Raw genomic sequence first — 21,524 nt, forward strand, 5'->3', positions numbered from 1 at the left:
AAACCGGAGGAGACAAAGCAGACATCCCAGCAGAAGGGGGGGCCGGAAACCTGTGGGGTCTGCAGGGACACCAAGACAGAGGCAGCAGCAAGTCGACATCTGGAACCCCATCAGCAGTTGGAACAGGACGAGGTGGATCACGGAAAACCGGAGCTGAGATCTGGAGGAGCCAAAGCTGGCTGGAGCGGGTTCACATATTTCCCCTAGCTTTGGAAGCTCGCTAAGCTTTCTAACGTCCTTCTCTTGACTCAAGGGAAGGGCCAGGGAACAAAAACCAGAGGCAAGGATGTAATGGAAAATATGCAGAATGGGGTGGGTGGGTGTTGGGCAAACACCAGTCTGATGTAGCAGTCTGGGAGACCGAGGTTCGAATCCCCACTTTGCCATGGAGGAATGCTGGACGGCCTTGGGCAAGTCACACACGCACAGCCAAAACGCATCATAGGGTTGTGGTAAGGATAAAATGGAGGTGCGTTCTCCCACTGGGGATAAATGAAGCAAGTGAACATGCAGTAATAGAGGGTTTGGCGGGCAGGGAGCTTGCGCTGGTTATGGAAATGAAGGGGCATCTGTGCAAAGCTCTTGGGGAGGGACTTCGCAGGGAGAGGAAAGTTGCAACAGCCCAAGAGGGAAGACACAACCACACTGGGAACCAGAGCACTGGTGGAAATTTTTAGCACCGGATCCTACAGAGCTCCACCTACGAAGGGCGTGGGTGTTGTTGCTATTCCTAGGGGCAGCAGCTGCCAGAGCTGGGGGTAGAGATGCCAACCTCCAGATGAGGCCTGGCAATCTCCCAGAATTGCAACTGGTCTCCAGACCACAGGAGAAAATGGCTACTTTGGAGGGTGGACTCTGTAGCATTAGGCCCCCTCTCCCCAAACCCCACCCTCTGCTCCCAAATCTCCACGAAATAACCCTAGCAGGGGCCATGGTAGAGCTGCTGCTTTGTATCCCAAAGGTTCCAGGTTCAATCCCCAGCATCTCATGTTAGAAGGTATTGTGAAACACCTCCGCCGGAGACGCTGGAAAGCCACCGGCAGGCACAACAGACAATACTGACTTCGAGAGACCAATCCCGAATAAGGCAGTTTCTCTTATTCTCTGCATTGAGTTTTAGCTTCTAGCTATTGAGCACGCACGCCGTTTGGAGGGAAGGCAGCTTTTAAATCTTCAATTCTGCAATACTTTTGGGGTACGTCGGAGGAAAGAGAACATCAGTAAGCCATGGTGTGCGCTTACTCGGTTGGTTATGGGTCCCTGCGCTCAAAAAGGCAGAGAAAAGCTCTACGGGTCCTGGACAATCCGGTTTGGATATTGATGGAGCAACACTGCCATCGTGTGGCTAGCTATAGAAAATGCAGGTTATTGTACATTGCTACAGAAAACATGCGAGAGCTTCATGCATTTTAACGAAGAGGACTCTAGCCGGCGAAAGTTCATGCTAACAGTAAACCTTTGTCTTTTTAAAAGTACTGTATTATTGCTTGATGATTTTATATTTTAAGCTGCCGAGTTTTATTATTGTAATTATTATATTGTTGTGCTCTAAGCTCGCTTGCGGGAAGACTGGAATATAAATTGAATTAAATAAATAGAATAAATGTAAGGAGTCCCATAAGACTTATTTAGAGTTCGCTGCAAGCTTAAAGAATCTGATTTCCGAAAGCAAGGAATATGCTGAAATTCCACGCGTTCCCACCAGGGGTCCTTCAAACTGTCAATCATCTCAGACTATACAGCAAATATAAAAAAATTGTTTGGTGGTTGCGTGTTCCTGCAAATCAAAGAGATACCATCTGGAGTTTTCTATCAATATGTTTAATCAGTTCCCGGCTTCACTGATTTAAATACATTTGCGTGTTATCAGAAACCTCATCACGAGTGCCTTAAGATTAACTGTAATTTAGCAAAAACTACAGTGGTTAGAAGGAAAAGATCTTCTTTAATATTGACTTTCTCATTCCTTATTTAAGGAACAACCCACAATCCAAATACCGCCCCCTTACACTATAAAACTCTTCCTTAAATTGCAGCATAACCAAAATTGCCACCAACTAAACAATACAAACTTATTAAAATTATTTCATCCCAAGAGAAGGGCCTCCAAAGATATCTTGGTGAATGGGAAGGGCTGTATGGGGTCAGTTGGTCCCTTCACAGTCCTTTGGCCTAAACCATCAAGGGGCTTTTCTAAAGGTAAAAACCAGCACTTTGAATTGCATTCACAAACCAGAAAGAGGCCAATGTGGTTCTTGCAATACATAAGCCCACTGTTTAGTGTGAGTTTGTCAGGGATCTCGCTGTAGGATTTTGGTCCAGCTGAAGTTTCTAACAAATGCTACAAAAGCAGCCATGCACAGAGGGCAATACAGCAACCAAACCCTGATGTGGCTCCAGGAGGAGAATAACTATGCCAAGATCATTACTTTCCAATAGGAGGAAGCCGGCGTACCAGCCCAAAGTGGTGCAAAATGCGGTCCAGAGTGGTGCAGAAATCCACTTGAGCCTCTAGAGATGAGGCTAGATTCCAAAGGACCCCCTTTGGGATTGATCAACGTTGCGACTGCAACCTTGTTTGCTGGCGATGAAGGTAGGGTGGAGAACAACTCGGGAGGGATTACCTTTGGATGTGAAGGTCGCACCCATTCGGGAACAGCTATTTCCATCTTACAAAGATGCTTGGCTTGGAATTGTCCACCATTCTGTGATCAGCCCCTTGGCAGTCATTTTGTGGTTATCCTCTCACATAATTCCAGAAGAGCCACAGGGGTCTTGTGAACCTAGAGAAAAGCCCTTACAATACATCCATTCTCACCGGCAGCTGTGCATTCCTGGCTCCATCACTACTGACCTGTTTCACGAACTCTTGCAAAGCCTCTGAAGCAGCTTGGGCTGCCCTAGCAAATGGGCCTGACAACCAACGACTCAGGCTTCACCGGAGCTCAGTGGCAGACGGGCAGAGTCTTCCCGCTCAGCCACTGGGCAGCAGGCCTTGCATGTGAGCTTCTCTACGGCAGCTGACTAGCCATTGTTGGAAACAAAAGGCCAGACTAGATGGGGTAGTGGTTTGACCCAGCCTGGATACTCTTATGGTTATAGATCCAGAGGAGTTAGCCGTGTTAGTCTGTTGCTGCAAAATAGTAAAGAGTCCAGTAGCTCCTTTAAGAATAACCAACTTTACTGTAGCATAAGCTTTCGAGAACCACAGCTCTCTTTGTCAGATGCATCTTAACCAAGTTTATTGTAGCATAAGCTTTTGAAAACCACAGCTCTCTTCGTCAGATGCATCGAAAACCACAGCTCTCTTCGTCAGACGAAGAGAGCTGTGATTCTCAAAAGCTTATGCTACAATAAACTTGGTTAAGATGCATTTGATGAAGAGCTGCAGTTCTCAAAAGCTTATGCCTCAATAAAGTCAGTTTTAAAAGTGCTACTGGACTCTTTTCTATTTTGCAGCAACAGACTAACACTGGACTCTTTACTATTTTGCAGCAACAGACTAACACAGACTAACATCTGATGAAGAGAGCTGTGGTTCTCGAAAGCTTATGCTACAATAAAGTTGGTTAGTCTTAAAGGTGCTACTGGACTCTTTACTCTTATGGTTATAGGGCCTTGAAACATAGTACTAATATGAACCACCGCCTGGGTTGGAAGCTGTAAGGCAGTACAGACCATGACAACAGTCACCCTGGAGGGAATAAAAAAAGAGCAATCTCCTTGAGTTTAGGAAGCTGTAATCTCTAAAAGGGTTTTAAGAGCTGCTGTAGCACAGTGGTTAAGTGATTAGGCTGCGAATCAGCACTCTATTGGTTTGAATCCCACTACTGCCATCTGGGCATCTGATGAAGAGAACTATGATTCTCAAAAGCTTATGCTACCAGTAAAGTTGGTTAGTCTTAAAGGTGCTAGTGGACTCTTTTCTATTTTGCTACTACTGCCATGAGCTCAGTAGGTGGCCTTGGGTAAGCCACTCCTCAGCCCCAGCTGTACTGTGGGGATAATAATAACACTAACTTGTTCACCACTCTGGGTGAGCACTAATCTGTCTAGAAGAGTGGTATATAAGCAGTTATCATCATCATCATCATCAACAAGCCCATTGGAAAAACACCAACCACAAGTCCCAAGGAGGAAAATTTGCAATTTGCAATCACATCAAGCAGAAAGGGAAAGCGTAATTCAGCAATGCTCCAGCATTCCGTAGATGCATTCTAAGAACCACACCAAAGCAAAGAGAGAGAGAAAGAAGAAGAAAAAGAACCGCTTGTTTTTGTTAATATTTTAATGTTACATTTTTGCAGCATAAATAAAAGGCACATTATATGTTTGGTAAGAACAGTGGCTGAAAGAACAAGTTGGTAAGTGCCAGGAATTTTTTTTTATGGTATTTAATTTTATTTTTTTTAAAATTGCAGAATACAAAGATGAAATGCCACAGCTCGCTCAGGCCTGTGGTAACAAACACAGGTCCACGGGAACCACGGGACAGGCAAAATGCTAGCGTGTGAGGACCTGCTCACAGACAGAAGCACTTGGGTGAATCATTAGGTCGGCTTGCCGGTTTCAACAGACACATCTCTTCGCCTTCTCCCCACAACACTCAGCTACCAAAGGCAGAAGAATCCACCGCCCCAGCTCCGTATACATTTCAGGAAGTGATACGTAAATGTCATTGCATAAAGAATCGCAGCCATTGAGGAGGAAAGAGCCGATATATGCCTCTATATTTCTATATATATATTCATAGATACGTATTTCATTTTATGAGATACTAAACCCACTTTTGTGGAAGCATTCAGGGATCTTTTTTTCCTCTCTCCCCCACCCTCCTAACCCTCAATTTATTGATCGTAAAAGCTCTCCATATATTTATTTTTTAAAAAAGAAAAACACACCAGACAGCTATTTATGGAAAAGGAAGGTGGTTGTATGGAGTCTTGCATCACTAGGGTTTTGTGGCGACAACAGAAGGGTGTGGGGACATTGGGTGGCATCTGCAACGGGGCTGTGTACTGGAGCGCCTTTGTAAACTAAGAACGCATCTATGTGCTCTGTACAACCGAGGACAATTTCCAGACACAGAGGGCTTGGAGAGAAGAGGTGGATTTGCAAGGCGCCTCATAAATGCATGAAGCTTCTTTATAACCGTGCCAGAGCGCTCCTTTGTCAACATCAGTACAGTCTACTTAAAGGGTTCAGATAGAGATCTTCCACATCACCTACTGGGGACTGAGCATGTTTGATGTAAAGCAGGTGCTCTCCCACGGAGCCATACCCCTCCACAGAAAAGGCAACATCATTACGTTTGCACACGATTTCTCAAACTGCTACCCCTTTTGCTTCCCTGACAAAGTCCATTGGAATTCCTAGCTAAGGCAAAGCGGCAAAAGAACACAAAACATTCTCTTCCGGCAAGAGACGGAAAAGGAAAATGGGTCGGACCCAGCAATCCGTCAAGCGGAAGGCAACAACATTTGCAGATCTTCCAATTCCCCCTCCCTACTCCGATCCACCTCGACCTCAGGAAGGCGACGGGACCGATGGACTGCTAGCCACTGGCAGAAGACGCCAAGGGAGTCCCCCTGGCCCCAAGAATAAATTTATCCGGGGTTGGAAAGGGATGCTAGAAGGAAGATTTCTAATCCTTGCGTGGCTACAACCCAGTGCAACTGGAAACATTTCTCAATGATGTCTGTTTCAGAGGAGACACAAAGACCGGCTTGAACTATGGGATAAAAATCAGCACAATTTCCCAGTTGCTGCACTGGCTAGTTCGACAGGACTCAAACCCCGAACAATAGTTAAGCATAGTCCAAAACAAGAGGGGGAATGAATGCCTCTCCCCCATTTGGTCGTTCCATTATTGCCTTCCACTTTTAGTTTTTCAGAGTGGGCTGGCTCTCCTTGTCACTCACAATGAAAAGGTTTTCTTCCAATATTTCTGGAGAAGTGCATTGTACCCCAAGGGAATCTGGCACAGTTACGTAGCTTGTAATCGTCCAACACACAGTCTCCTGGTATATGTCCAACTATTACCAAAATTCTCTAGTTGCCCATCACACTACAAGCTTTCCCTTGCACAATTGGAGAAGAAAGGGGGCCGCCTTAACGCCATCTGAAACAAAAGTTTTAGTCCTGCAAGACTGCAACCTCCCTCCAGCACAAAACAGAGTGCCGAGCAAGGCCTTCAGCAACAGTTGGAAGTCAAGAAATCGGCAGGAATGGCTGGGACATTACTGCCTGCCGCCATGATGTCCAGCAGAACCCGTTTCATCCCTCAAAAAGGACAGCCAGCCTGGGGCATTCCATACCTGGCCCCCATCTCAGAGCTGCGATGTGGTCTTGCCCGTTGCCCCAAGGCAGCCGTGCAATTTCTGCAATTCCATTCAGGAAACAGCGCTGCTGGCAGAACAGGGCCTGGGATTCCCAGTGCGCTTTCTGCGACACGCTTCACCCCTCTGCCCTTACCCTTCAGAGTCAGTCCCTACTCCCCCAGAGGACACACCCCTTTAAAAGTGGTTTTTAAACACAGGTCCCACAGTCTTTTTGGCTGGAAAGTGTTGTTCTCACCGTTTGTACAAAGAGAATATGCAGAACAAATCGAGCCTCAAAATTGGGAGGATCATTTCAAAGCAAAGTTGGGAGAGGCGCACTGTTTTGCTGCAGCTTGGGAATTATTTGAAATATGCTAGTGATGGGAAAAAATGTAACATCTGAAACTGCTCTGAGGATCTATCTGTAAGTGCATGCACACACGCACACAATAAAAAAAACCCTACATTTCAGCATAAGAGGCATTCAAATTTTGACCTGAATAAAGGGGCTACGAGTGATGCTTACTGGATCCTTGCTTGCTGCAATCGAGAAAGCTACCTGCTTCAGAATACAATGTGGAGTGCCACATGAATGCTATGCCTTTTAAAGTAAGTACACAGCACTGAAACTTAAGTGACCATTAAACCTGTTCTCTGGATGCCTCTTTGCAGGTGGACAGCAAGTTTTGGAGCAACGCAAGGAGATTAAAATGTTGGCCCATCAGAATAATTTTTTAAAAAAACCCACAAAGGTAGTGGAATACCTTTTATCAGAACTAATTATCACCGGTGTTTATATTTTCAAAGGGACAGATGCCAGTGTGGTGTGTGCCACAAGCGTGGTGCAACCAGAAGCACTGGGAAACCTAATTAAGAAGGCTGCATCATTCTTTTTCAGCCTTCTATCTGGAGACGGTTGCAACCTCAGGATTAGATACTGAGAGTTTCTTTGCACTAGCCAAGGGTACTTCTGCTAGTGGACACTTGATTTTTGCAAATTCCCCTCTTGTGTTGTGGAGCCTATGTCACACACAGCACTGTTCCTGGAGTCCCCTAAACACCAGGGTCACTGTGTTGTGTAGATCCAGAGGAGTTAGCTGTGTTAGTCTGCGGTAGCGAAATAGAAAAGAGTCCGGTAGCACCTTGAAGACTAACCAACTTTACTGTAGCATAAGCTTTCGAGAACCACAGTTATCTTCGGAGAAAAGAACTGCCTCTGACAAAGAGAACTGTGGTTCTTGAAAGCTTATGCTACAGTAAAGTTGGTTAGTTTTCAAGGTGCTACCGGACTCTTTTCTGTGTTGTGTAGGTAGCAGTAAAGAGGAGCAGGCAGGAAAATTGTAAAGCAGAGTTTTTCTTGCAGGTCATAAGAACCAAGATGAGACGGAAGGTCTTTATCCAATATCCCAACACCATTATTTTCTTACCATGCCCCCCCCCACCCGCTGCCTCATCCTGTTTGGTCCAGCATTCAGCCTGGGGAACTTTTTGCTTACTAAATTATGACATCTTTGCTGATCCTAATAAAAGGTATTAGACTGCAGTTGCCAAGGAAGGAGAGTTTGTTCAGTTCAGACATGGGCTCTATTTTAAGTGACTGGAACTTGGATTCAGAACGAAGGCTCAACTCCTGCGCCCAAATTATGGCCTGAATGCTGCCCCTTTACATACAAACCAGAGGCAGAATTGGGGGACAAACCTTTAGCACCAAAGGGTCGCTTATGTCGTTCTGGCACTTTTCAGCACTGAAAAGAAAATCCCAGTATGACACAGAGAAAGCCTCTTGTCATGCAAACTGCTTTCCACTTGGCCCACGTTCCATTTCAAACTGCAACTGCACCGCAGTTCGGAACTGACAAATGGACCAGGGGTTCAAAATCCAGCCTGACAAAACAGCTGTTGTGCTAGTAGTAGTGGTGAGAACAAAGCATTCCTTGTGCCTGCGTGTTTGTGTGTGGGAGGGACGACGACATCAAGATGCAGTGTTATGCATCAATTTCACCTGCTTCAAGTATGGCTGCTGACGGGAAGAAACGGGAAAAACAGAAAAAACAGAAGCAGCCCTACATCTTTTATGATTACTACTGTATCTGTGCAGCTTACACCTGGTCACATCCAAATGATGCATCTACAGGGTGCAACCAAATGGTTGGTTGACCTAAACCACTGAAGCCCAACATTTCCCCCCCCCCCCCGAACATGCAAAACTGCACTAGAGGCATCCGAATGGAAGAAGAAACATTAGTCCCCCCCCCAGGAGTGGAGCAGCCCTTTCACCTCCTGGCAAAGTTCTTGATGGGACATTATAGAGGGTGACTGGCAGCCAGGAGGACTTTGAGCCACACGGGCTCCTTCATTTGAGCAACTCTGACTACAGATGTCGTTTTTCTTGGTCGGGAACTGTTTTAACATCCACCCTTAGTTCTCACGCTGGGTTCAGTTCCAGTTGTTCACTCAAATAACATCAAAAACATTTACTATCTCTCTGCAGTATCGCCCACTTCACATTTTAAAACTTCTGCTTCTTTTTGGTGTATGCATACCATACGGGAGGGAGGAGGGGCAGAAAGTGAAACTAAAAAACCAAGAAGGATGAGAACACCAAACGGGTACTGTGCAAACTCAACAGCAGGACGTGCGTTCTGAGTCTTAGTGCCAAAGGAAATGCAAACCGTGTAGGATTTGGGTCTGAAATAAAAGCTTCAAGTCAACTTTCACATGGATCGAGGATAAAACTGACACCCCCACCCCCCGGCGAAGTTCTCCACTTTATTGGGCCCATCTGCCTCTCACCCCTTAATGCACTTACTTTTAATGCAGTCAATCCACATACCACAAAGTCCAAGGCACTGTGAACCCAATTCAGTGAACTCTAAGAAGGTGGCTAGACATTTCGCAACCCAGCCCAGGGCAGCTATGGAGCTTCCTGCCGATAAAGTGACTGGTTCCTGGGTAGTAAAAAGCAAAAACCACGAACGGCAAAAGCAGCATCCAGGAATTAAGGAGTGATTACTGAGGCCTTGGAACAGGGGCAAGGCAGTGGGTCCTGGGCTGAGACCCACATTGAAGCAGTAAAGGCAAGGAGGAGGGCCTCATTCTGCTTGGGCATTTTAGAAAGGCTGAGAGCAGAACCACAAGTGACAAAAGGCACAGATTGGACACTTGTCAGCTTCCCTCAAGTTTTGATGGGAAATGTAGGCGTCCTGGTCTTGCAGCTTGGCTCTCCGACTGCTGTCCAATGGACTTTTCAACTGTCACTTGTCCAACACTCCGCCAAGCTGCCTACATTTCCCATCAAAACTTGAGGGAAGCTGACAAGTGTCCAATCTGTGCCTTTTGTCACTTGTGGTTCTGCTCTGAGACTTCCAATTATTTGAGTTCTTTTTTTCCCCCAGTCTAAACTGAACCTGAAGTTGTGAAAAGTCTGGAGTCGTGGATTAGGGCTGGAGCGGCCAGGTTCAAATCCCTGTTCAGCAATGGAACTCACGAGGTGACCTTGGGCCAGTCACTCTTATCTCATCTTTTCTTGCAGGAGGATTGGGAGAACAGCAACTGTGGGGCTTATGTACACCCCCCCACCCGAGTTTCTTCAAAGGATGAAAACGAGATCTAGAAAATGGAGCTGGATTTTACTGCTCTAAACACATTATCAAGCTAGCTCAGAACGTAATACATTATTTGCGTTAGGTATTTACATTATTTCCAAGTCGTAATACATTATTTGCAGTCAGAAGTGCCTAGCAGTTTTCCCAATGAAATGCAGATCGAAGGCCAACCCCCCCCCCCCCGGCCCCCAGCCAAAACTTCCTATCAAGGAAAAAAGCCTTGTGGAAAGGGTGTGTGCCTGTAAATTAGCAAATGGAACAAGCCACCAAGAGGGGGCTCGGAGTTTCTTCCAGGACCTTGTGCAGAGGTTGCAATGGGACAGACGGGAGTGGGAGTTTGGCAGGCAGCCGAGATGGGGGTGGCAAAGCGTGGAGAAGGATTTATTGTTCAATAGAAGCAGAACGATCTGCAGATTTCACTGGCGGGGGGGGGGGGGGGAGGAAAACTCCAAGGAATGGAAAGGGAGTAAAAATATTTTAGAAAGTACCTAGAATTTCTTTAAGTTGGGAAAGTACCTTTCACAGAGAGGACAAAGAGACGCAAAGGGAACCGGGGGGGGGTGGGGGGGAGGGATGATGGAGTCTCCAGTTGGACACTTGAAATGGGAGCTCCAAATCGGCACAGAGACCATCCAGAGGATGGACCCGAGAGTCTGTCTTCTCAAAAGTATGCACAGCACACAAAAGCAAAAAAGAGAAAGAGGCCCCTTTGAGGCTGTAGTTTCAAACTACGTATTTAATTTCAAAAATATCTCTCCAGGGGGCAAAAAAAGAGCATTAGTTAAGATTTTACACTTTTAAAATCTGTGGCCTTACCTGAAGATTTCATGTGCTACAAAATGAGGCTGAGGAGGGGGTATAGCGCTTGCTGCACCAATGCAAAACAAGCCCAAAAGCTGTACCACGGGCCTATTTACAAACGGGTCCACCACGTGCCGTAAGCTTTGAAGGCTGGTGCTCTGGAACCTTTCCTCATTTTGTGTTGTACCATCCTAGGAATCGTCTTTCTACTCTACTTATACTGCAATATCTTCTCGCATGTATGTTCTTCTCAACATAAGCATGCAGCCTGGCAGAGCTAAGGCAGTTATGGCATTGGGAATACAGACACATGACATTTCGGGAAGGAGACAAACAGCTCCCACAGTAAGGGGCAGCCTGACTTGGTAGGCTGCTCAGCGCCACAGAATGGACACTTCCTCTTACAAAGAAATGGTTTTATCTCTATCCCTGGCTGTGACAAAGTGCACTCAGGTCTTTGGTAGAAAACATCACCCATAGCAGCCCCGCACCCTTGCAAAGTACGTGGAGAAGTCCTGGCTGTGCTGTGCTTAAAGCCACTGATTTAAACGCACACTGGAGAAAGAGTTTGCTTAGCTAGAGTTCACTAAGGAACTACTAGCAGCGTTTTCAGAAATGAAATGCAAAGATCGGTGTCTCTTGGGATGCCGTAGGGACCCTCTTGTCTCTGTACAGTACACACATGAACACACAACTGGATCCTGAAAATCTCAATGGGCCAAGTTCTGTGAACCCAAAGGAACTTTAATTCATTTTTCTTCAACAGAAACTTCCATCCACTACATGCCATATGGTCAACTGAGAGGCGTTTCAAAAACACCTGGGTATGTGTGGGAGAGTGTGAGAAAAGTAAAAAACTCTACCAAGCCCCTCACCACAACCCTTACGCAGTTCTTTGGATCCCTGGCATAAATCCTAGGATTGCTTTCTGTAAAGGTTGGAATAGATCTCCCCCAAGGGTGAGGCTACTTGCCCACTGAAATGATTTGAGAAGGAGTTGAGTTTCATCATCAATTAAAGCCCGTCTACAAGTTAAAATGCAACAACATGACAAACACCTAGCCTCCACAATTTAGGCAGAAGATCAAATGTTGATGCTCCTGCCGCAATAAGCTTCTTAATTGCAGAATGCTCACACACTGAGAAGCCCAGAATACTTTCCCAACAACCTAACATTCCATAAGAAAGGAATTTGGGGGTATTTGGGGTGAGGGGAAGCAAGCACCACCCTCTGAACACTTCGAAGTGGCACACATGCTTTGAGCAGAAACTCCATTTCCACCGTCTAAAGCAATTTTTATTACAGTCGGAGAACGGTTTGGTGGGCAACTGTTAGCGGCACCCGAATTCACCAATCTGTCGTGGCGCCTCTGCACATGACGCAGTGTCAAGACGGCACTCATTGCTAGACCTCTCTGACGCGAGAGCTGTAATCTTGCAGTCAATTCATGGTAGACCCTTGCTTAGTGCAAAGGGATTATTTTTAGAAGACGACTGGCAGCTCAGCAGTGTAAATCTGTGGGCCAGTCAGAACAGCAACCAAGGATACTGTGAGAAAGGCCCTCGGCCATCTTAAGTCCCTCCTGTAGACAGCCTGAGATAGGCTTTTGTCAGCTGGCTTTAGGAGCAGGAGGCGCAGCGTGAATTACTCTCCCCTGCTTACAAACTCGGCTTAATATTGGCAAAACCAAATGGTCTGGGCTGTTACCACATCTTCAGAATCTAGTATGGCAACCTTCGTACACACCTGTAGCAGTGTGTGAGTTACTCCCCCTTGGGGCAATCCCATTCTGTCATTTTGTGCGCGTAAATCCTGGAACTGTATGAGTGAAGGAAAGAGCATGGGTTCCCGCCACGGACTGTGACTTCTTCATCCTGGTAGGACAACGGTAGGGTGGCGAATATTGATCCAATCGCCCCTGTCTCCCTGTTGCTTCATTCACACATTCCCTTAGTGTGAAACTGTGCCTAGGAAAACAGATTCCCACACTGCTACAAGTGCATGCGAAGGGGGAACACAACAGCAAAATTCAAGTTAAGCGGATTGGCAAAACTACTTCTTGCAAACTTACGAGAGACTGAGTTTTACTCACATCCCAAGTCTTATTGTAATTGGGAAGCACAAATGATTCTAAACACGGTGGATGGTAAGCAAGAGGTAGAGGATGGTAAATAATATCCCCCCAAAATACTTCTATATAAAGATGTATAGCATCTGACAAAGAGAGCTGTGGTTCTCAAAAGCTTATGCTACAATAAAGTGGGTTAGTCTTCAAGGTGCTACTGGACTCTTTACTATTTCGCTAGTAACTATGAAAGCACAACGCAGAGCCAAGTTTTTCGAAGTGGCACTCAAAGCTCACAGGGTCCATAAAAGTGTCTTAAGACCCACTGGTTGCCAAAACATAGGCTGCTTTCACACATGCTGCTTGCAAGTGGATTTTGCCACTTCACGCAGTAAAATCCAATCGCAAAGTGTGTGTGAAAACAGCCTTACTCTAGCACGCCACACAAATGCATAATGGGCACTATACAATATTTTGTAAGGTTATGATCCAACTTCTCCCCAACTCGTGCTGGGCAACATGACAGTCTAGTCATAGGAAACTGGTTATATCTAGCCAGTACCAACTCTGCATTTATCGTCTTCTCCCTACAATGTATACTTTTATATTTAGAAGCCAAATCTCCTTGTCAACTCAACAACAACAACAACAACAACAAAACACAGCGATTTGTGTCACGGCCCTGTGTCAAGCTACTGTTTATACACAGCTGGACTGCACTAACCTTACAATCAAGATGGACTGACAGGATCAGGAGCTCATATGCTACTGTAAAAAAGCTGGGACATACCAAGTAACTCTGTTTCCCGACCAACAATGTTTGTCCTTAAACTGCCCTCACAAGCAACGGCTTGTGGACCACATCAAACCCCGCCAAACCTCTCCAATGGCATCAACCAAGCCAGCCTCTTCTCCTCCAACAGCTATTGACTCTATGGCTTTTCCCATTTATGTGGCAATCAATACCTCAAGTCCCAGCTGTCGTACTACCTTACGACTTTCCACGTACTCACTGCAAAAGCACAAAGGCACATGGCAACCAGGATTCCCAGAGCCAGAAAGATGAGGGACAAGCAGTGGCAGTAACTACCCAGAAATGGGCAGTGCTGTCCTAAAATTATTTTTTAAAAACAACTCTTGACACATTTGTTACAGCAAGTGTTCCGATGGGCACAGCATACAGGGACTGAACCCAGGCAAATTTGCAAATTGAAATCTGATATACAAACTGACAGCTACAGGGGCTATAATTCAGAGGTGTTGGGCGCACGCTCTGCATTCAGAATTTTCCAAGACGAGTCCCTGGAATCTCCTGTTAAACTATTCTCAGGCAGCAGGACTGGGAAAGAGCCTGGAGAGTCTTTCTAAGGCACAACTGTTTGACTCAGACTGGTCCGACTCAGTATAAGATAGGTTAATACATTCTCCTCTTACGATCATTGCAAATTCAGCACCAACTCAAATTCCCAGGTTAGCCCCATCGCAATCCTCTTTTTCTCTGGATGCTTCAACCCGAACAACCAAACTCTCTCTGCTTGCTCTCCGTCCCCCATTGCGGCAGCCACCCAACAACAAAAAGGATTATAAAGCGTTTTGAATTAAAAGCAAACAATACGATCAGGCTTTGGAAGGTATAAGAAGAGCAGAATCCTTAGACGCTGAAAGGTAAAGAGAGAAAGAGAAACAGACAGAAAGATGCCCGCTGTTGAAATCTCTAGGGCTGCTTCCGTACAAGTTGGATAATGCGGAAAACCCAGTTGCAAACGTAATCATGAATACAAGTCGAATAATGTGGAAAACCCAGTTGCAAACAATTGCTAAAGCGCACCGGAAGTGCATTATCCAACATGAGTGGCAGCAGTTTAGAAATCAAGCTGCTTCCCCCGTTTTATTATCCTTAGAGGATTCAGACTGCACCTGCTATGTGTTGTTATTGAAGCTGTCACTAAGGAAACAGATACTCTGTTGGGAGAAGTTATATTCACAGCACTCGCCTATGTGCTTTTTCATCCTATCAAATGAGCAAGGGCAGGGGGGGGGGACAAGTGATAGGAAACCTGAAGATGTTTAGAATAAAGTTTCTTGCTGGTTTTAAAGAAAGGGGAAAGGCTCCGAAGAATAGAAGGGAAGGGTGGGGGGAGTCACAAAAGAAAATGGCGAGATAATGCAAAGGAAAGGAAACAGGTCAAGAAACAATGACGCCGATGCCCTGAGATCCCCAGAACAGTGGTAGGAAGAGATTCCATCCCCCCTCCACAACCACCGGGTAAACCTGTACAAGTTTTTAACATGTCCACACCATCCTGTCGACAATGCCTAGCCCTGAATAGACTGGAGAGGGAGTGTGTTTGCAGACACCCGTATGCCAATAAATAAAAAGCGAATAGTGAACGTCACATGGTTTGGCTGCATGGATAAACAAAATCCCTCAAATGGAAATGGGTATGAGGAGGAAGAAACGGCATTTGATGGGCTCCAAAAGGGCTAACAGCGACGATACAAAATAAGAGAATCTCTCCCACCCGTGGCCCACTCACTGATTGAGATTCAAGCTGAAAAGCCAGCACACTAACCCAGCAAGGAAGAGGGCAAGACATACCTTAAGGACACACACACACACACAGAGGCTTTGGCAATAAGAAGCAACAATTCCAAATGCCTTTTAAAATGTCAAGGTTGTTTTTAAACCTCCCTTGAGACACCGAAGCTCTGAGCATCCTAGTTTTGTTCTGAAAGGGGTACATGGGAAAATAGGCAAGAGAAACACTAGAAAGGAAGAAACGAGATAAGAGGGAAGGATTGTCCGAGCCTCTTGTCCTGGGAAACAGACAGTCTGTGATTTAAGGCCACCGTCTCGATAAATTCATTGGGCTCGATGTGACTGATGATTCCTTGAAATGTGCAGGGTTTTAAAAAGGGGTTTCAAAGGCCTTTCAGATCCGTGACTCACAGAGAGGCTTTTTGCAGCAAACCAGTTTCCGTATCGTCTCGGCTCAAATTTGTATGAGCCGTAAGCACAGTAGCCAGGTGCCTGGCCAAGGCAATGTTCTGAGTAGGATGCTTTATATTCTGCACATAATGCATGCAACTGAGCACATACACACAAATTTTGCAGCCTGCTGGGTGTGGGGTGCAAGGAACTCTGCAGGATGCTCTAGGTCTATCCTCTCCCCACCGGAAATACTGCTCACCCCTCCTCCTCCTCTTGCATCTGGGAGAGCTCCCTAGCCACAAGGACTAGAGCCTTTATTGAAGAAAGCAGCGGTTCTCAGGATGCGGTGCCAGACAAAGGGCGATCAAGGAAGGAGAACACACTCAGCCCTGATAACATGCATTGCTACAGGCGATGCAATCAGAGACACATGCAAAAGGTTTGCCATTTTTACCACAGCCACTGCAAACACCCACATATTGCAGCAGCTAAAGATGAAATCTCTTACTTGGTTCGCAAAATAATTTGGAGAACTTTTTTTTTTTGGGGAGGCGAGGGGGTAAGAAATTAGAAGAGGAGATCAAACCCACACAAACATGGCGCTTACCACCTTCAGAGCCATGGAGTCCTGTGTAAAAGTGCAGAACTGAAGGCCAGCTACAGCGGCGACGGACACACCAGAGAGGGCTGAAAGCGGTGGGATGCCAAAAAAAAAAAATTAAAACGGACAGCACCAGCAAAAAATTCGCAGCCTCTCCAAAAGGCTTTCGTTTTGCTTTGCTTTAGGGGGCCAACTCAAGAAAGCACCACGAGTAACTAAGCTAAGGGAGGCTTAGTGTTGACATAACTTATACTTGAACCATAACCGTTTAAGACGACACTGAGCACTCTGGATTCTACCCGACGGATCCTCCCTGAAGGAAGGTGACGTTGCTCAGTCCGAAGCCATCCTTTAGAAACAGATGGTCATGTGACAACAGCTTGGGGGCCAGATCCCCCCCAGCTTGGGGGACCTGCATGGGATATGTTGCGTTAGAAGCTCCATAGCTGCCCGTAACTCACTTTAACAAAAAAACAAAAGCAAAAAAAACAAAAACAAAATGGTATCCACCCCATATTGATCGAGGGGCTTAGTTATGACCAGTCTCTCCGGCTGCAAGTTCTTAATGGTTAGTTCTATGTCGCATGATTTGAGACATCATCTGCCAGCAGACTGGGACTGGGGAGCCATAATGACGTGCGGCTGCAGCGGCACGTTCAGTTCTGTCCTTTGGCTTGCCATCTGAGTGAGCACCGAAGTGGCGACGGCTTCGGCTGCAGAGCGGACGTTCAGCCCGTTGGAGGAGGTGGTCAGTGAACTGTGCTGGATGACGGGAGCTGGGGAACCTGTAGGCTCGGAGCTCTCCTTCGGGCTTTCTGAAAGAAAGAAAAGAAGTCAGAGTCAGAAGGCTGCCCACCATACGCTAACATGGTAGAATTCTACAGGTCGTGATTCCTAGGCAAGCGTTCTGTTCCCTCCCACCACACATATTCTCCTGCAACTTTTAATTTTTTTTTTTAAATTATTAATAAGATTAAAAGCCCAATAAAGGGGCAGAGAAAAGATGTTTTTTAACAAAAAGGGAATAAAAGAAAGAGAAAAAAAGAGAAAAAAATGAAATTAAAAGAAAAACAAAGAAAAATAATACATATTTCATTTTCCATTTTCCTCTACAACACCTATTTTATCTTTACACACATTATACTTGTAGTTTTAATACCTCTAAAATTTACCTATCCAATATTGCGCCCCTTCTGTTTATTTTTCCCAAGTTTATCTTCTTAGAAATCAAATCCACAAATCATCAATTCATTTTTTTCTCGACTCACGCAGGAAGTCAACCATGAAAGCAGACCGTGTTTTATCTTTGTAAAGCTCCTGCAATTTTAGATGAACCCCAAACAACAAATTCTTTACAATTTTTTCTTTAAAAGGAGCTCCCCCAGCTGCTGACTTGACCTAAAACATGGTATGCTTTGATATTGTTTAATTAAACTCATCTAGACCAACAGTTTGGGTACAATCTTCCAGAACAGCAATTCTCAAACTTCAGCAGCCTGGAGACTGCTTTTCTGATGGTTCTGGAATCCATGGCTGCTCTTTATGGGTGTGGAATTGGACCTGTGGAATACTCGTGAACAGATCTATTAATGAGAGGACGCCAGCGGACTCGGGTGAAACAGCTTGCCTTAACTGGCAGGCTGTTTTGTTGCTTGAAATGTGGTTCCCATCAACGGGCAAATCTGAAATCTGCTTCAAGAGGAAGACTGGACCTTATTCAGCCTGCAGAATAATGTGGTATTTGATCAGACGTTGTCCAGAACGTGTGGTGCGGAAATGTGCTTCTTTCTAAAGAGAAACGTACTTATGCTAGAACTGACCTGTAAGTGGGAGTACGGATTGACTACTCCACTGGGGATCTGATGTTATAAGCAGCAACTTATTCATGGGATACATCAGAAAACGCAAGCGGGAGAAAACGCTTCCTTAATAACACAATCACAATCAACAGCAAAACTACTACTGAGTCTTTGTTTTACTTCAAGAACGCACACGTGCAACCAAAAACCAAGATGAAAAAGCCCAGCTTTGAAAAAAAGATAATGTTATAGTTCTATTTTGAACCAATACTCAAAAGTCATATTGTACTATTCCCCTCCAAATTGTAAGTGAATCTCTGGCTTAGCTTTTTAGAAACAACTTTGGGGGGGGGGGGGAATCCTCTAGCATGGTAGACGGCGACAACCGTGTTCGTCATTCTCTCCTTACAGAATGAGACACCCTGACATCACTCTTTCCCCTTCACACCCCCCTGCCCCTGGCAAATGATTTACAAGGTATTATAAATAAAACAACCCAACTGCGAATGAAGAACCTGTAATTCCATCCATGAGCTCTGGCATTTTTGGTTTAAAAAATTGTTCAGTCACAAATCTCCGTAATAACAACATAAAAGTCTCTCTGTGTGTGCGCGCGCATGCACACACACACAATTCCTCACTCAGAGAAAAGGAAGAATCTCTTTATTTTTCAGACGTTAAAACCAATTTCTACTACTGCCGCTAGCAGGCTCAAGGACTAGCAGCGTGATACATAAACCCCCAAAGTTAAGAGCGGGGGAAATATGCCTTTCTGCATTGTGCACAAAGGAACAGCGTTTGGAGGAGCCGAGAGGGAGGAGATTCGGTTTCATTGCCCCATTTCTCACACTGCAAGTCGCTGTCGTGAATCAAAAGAAACTGCAAATGCCGAGAGCTCCGTAAAGCGCGTACTTGTGTTCATTACATGCAACTGACGTATCCGAACACTCACAACAGTAATGCCACCTGCAACATGAATGATCCTTCCGGTTCTTCGGGGATATTTTTTTTTTGGCGTCTCTAACAGCTACCCTGCAGTATTATGAGATGAAAGGAAACAGCCGGTCCCGAGTACAAAAGGATCACACAGATTTCAGATCTTACTAACAGAACTGAGATGTGGGAGACCCGAGCTGAGAATAGGGCAGGGCAGGGTGGTTATGATAAAGGGAGAGCAACAATTTAAATTAGAGGAATGGGAGATGAGGAAGAAGAGGGAGTCTTGGCTGTCCCGGCAGCTGTCCTGTGCTTTCCTTCAAATTGCTGCTATTTCTAGAAAATGGGAAGACAGCAGCTTATGTTTGAGCTGTAAACCCATTCCGATGCGAACCCTGTTTTTGCTCTCCCCACTTTCAGACCTAACCCCATGGAACAGTCCGGAGGCCTCCAATGACTTGCTAGCAACAAAGCACTTTTGGGTCTTGCCGTGAGGACAGAGCACAAGGTGCCGTTGAACATGTACATGTCTCTGGCAAAGGATGCTGCAGCCTCTGTGGTTACTTACATGCCACTCTAGTACGTGTAAAGACTCTTCTAGACAGCGTTTTTAAGTAACTTAGCGTCGCCCAGCTCCTTGGGAAGGGATGTGCTATAAAAAACATGCTGCCAGGACAAACCAGATGGGTGGAAATTTTTACACATACCACGAATGGCATAACAGCAAATACATGGATGCGAGAGCAGAGGAGGGGGACAGATTTATTTAGTTTCATTTATATCTCGCTTTTCTCCTCAGTGGAGATACAAAGGAGCCGGCATTCTCCCTCTTGCCTCCATTTTATGCTAACAATCCTGTAAAGTAAGCTCGGTTGAAAGAATGCGTGACCGGCTCAAGGCCACTCAAGCAAGCTTCCCTGGAAGAGTGGAGATCTGAACTCGGGTCTCCCAGATTCTGTTCCGGCACTCCATCCATTACAGCATGTTGGCACTGCATCGTCCAGGACTACTACCATTTTTCTACCCATATTGAAACCGAAAACGTATGCCGTCCCATAAGCAGTTTTGCTCTGAGCAAACTGTACAGCATGGCTGCGTAGCACCATTAATGCATGCCCTGCAGAGGATGAGATGAGATCTCCCATGAGCAGGAGAGCAACTAAGGGAGGGGAGGATAAGGAGAAGAGTGGGTGCTTGTTCCAATCACATATGCTTTTGCTCAGTTTTGGTAGGGAAGAGGTGTGTTGTGCCAAAGACTTCACAGAGAAAAAAAGAGTTTGCGAGGAGGAGGGGTTTGAAGGAAATGAGCAAGGCAGCATCACGCAGGTGGCTCAAGAATTCTAGCGTTCTGGGAGTAAGGGTAGCGTTGGCCTGTGTTTACATCCCAATATATCACTGAAAGATGAGCCCGCACGATTCTTTCCAATTGCTCAGACCAATGAGATCACCTTCCGTTGTATGCAGCAGCACACACAGTTGTCCCCACGTGGCAGAGGGGACTGATCAGGTTTGGTTTTCTGACATATGTACCTGGGAGTCAAGTACGGTGAGGAAATACGTATTTGCACATGGTACGGTTTTGCAGATACAAAACACTTTTGATCACTGGAAAAGAAATATTATATGACGACCTTTGTTAGCAGGGTCAAGTAGGAGTTTAGGTCTCAAACCCAATCCCAGATGCCAGTGCAGCAAAGGGTTTGCACGAGAGATGAGCACCAACAGAAATATGAACCAAAGCTCGTCACGAACCGGGCTTTTTTGGGGGGGCGGGGTGTTCATGAACCGGCGGTTTGTCGGGGCACATTTTTGATGAACCGCGACGAGCCGCTACGATGTTTAGGCAGGTTCATTTGGTTTGTTTTTCAGGTTCGTCACTGCAGGCAGCCTGGTGCTGATCAATCAGTTTCCTAGGCAACGAGGATGGGCTTTCTGCAGACCTTCTGCTGCCCTGGAAGTGAGGTATTCACGAACCAAACGAACTGGTTCATGAACCCGGCAATTTCATGCCAGTTCGTGAAACACAATGAACTGCAACAAACTGTCATTTCCCCGGTTCGTGCCCATCTCTAGTCTGCACTGGTCACAGGTGCACTTTTAGGTTGGATGTCGAACATCTATTTCACTAATGGATTCAGCTGAAGAACCTCAAACCATGAAGGGAAAGCTCCTTGTGCCAGAGGAACGTGGATATGTTAGGGGAAAGGACTTGCAGGATCTAACACGTTGTGCTGAGGAATGTTACAAGGTAAATATCTACAGATGGCAATGGTGGGTTGGATCCTGCTATTCTATTGTAGAAGAAGTTTTATTTAACTTAGTCCCACTTGCATATAAAATTGTGCAAGAGCTACTGTAAGATAAAGGGTTGATTTTTTTTCCCCATCTACAATCAGTGTTACTGTGTACAAAAATCAAAAAGCTGTTTAATGCAGTCATCACAGCTCAGTTTGGATATGTGATA

At 45.7% G+C, this 21,524-nt stretch overlaps 1 protein-coding gene across 1 annotated transcript in view; it reads right to left on the reverse strand.

Annotated features, from left to right (window-relative positions):
• Window positions 1-16,253: 16,253 nt before the first annotated feature.
• Window positions 16,254-21,524, reverse strand: part of ATF7 (activating transcription factor 7) — a 93,211-nt gene continuing 87,940 nt past the window's right edge. Inside the window, exon 12 of the mRNA XM_055003358.1 lies at window positions 16,254-17,140. Within this exon, the coding sequence (XP_054859333.1) occupies window positions 16,923-17,140 (218 nt within the window). The 3' untranslated portion in view covers window positions 16,254-16,922. The remainder of the gene's footprint in view (window positions 17,141-21,524) is intronic.

Source organism: Eublepharis macularius, chromosome 19 (genome assembly GCF_028583425.1).
Source record: "Eublepharis macularius isolate TG4126 chromosome 19, MPM_Emac_v1.0, whole genome shotgun sequence".
Lineage (NCBI taxonomy): Eukaryota > Metazoa > Chordata > Lepidosauria > Squamata > Eublepharidae > Eublepharis > Eublepharis macularius.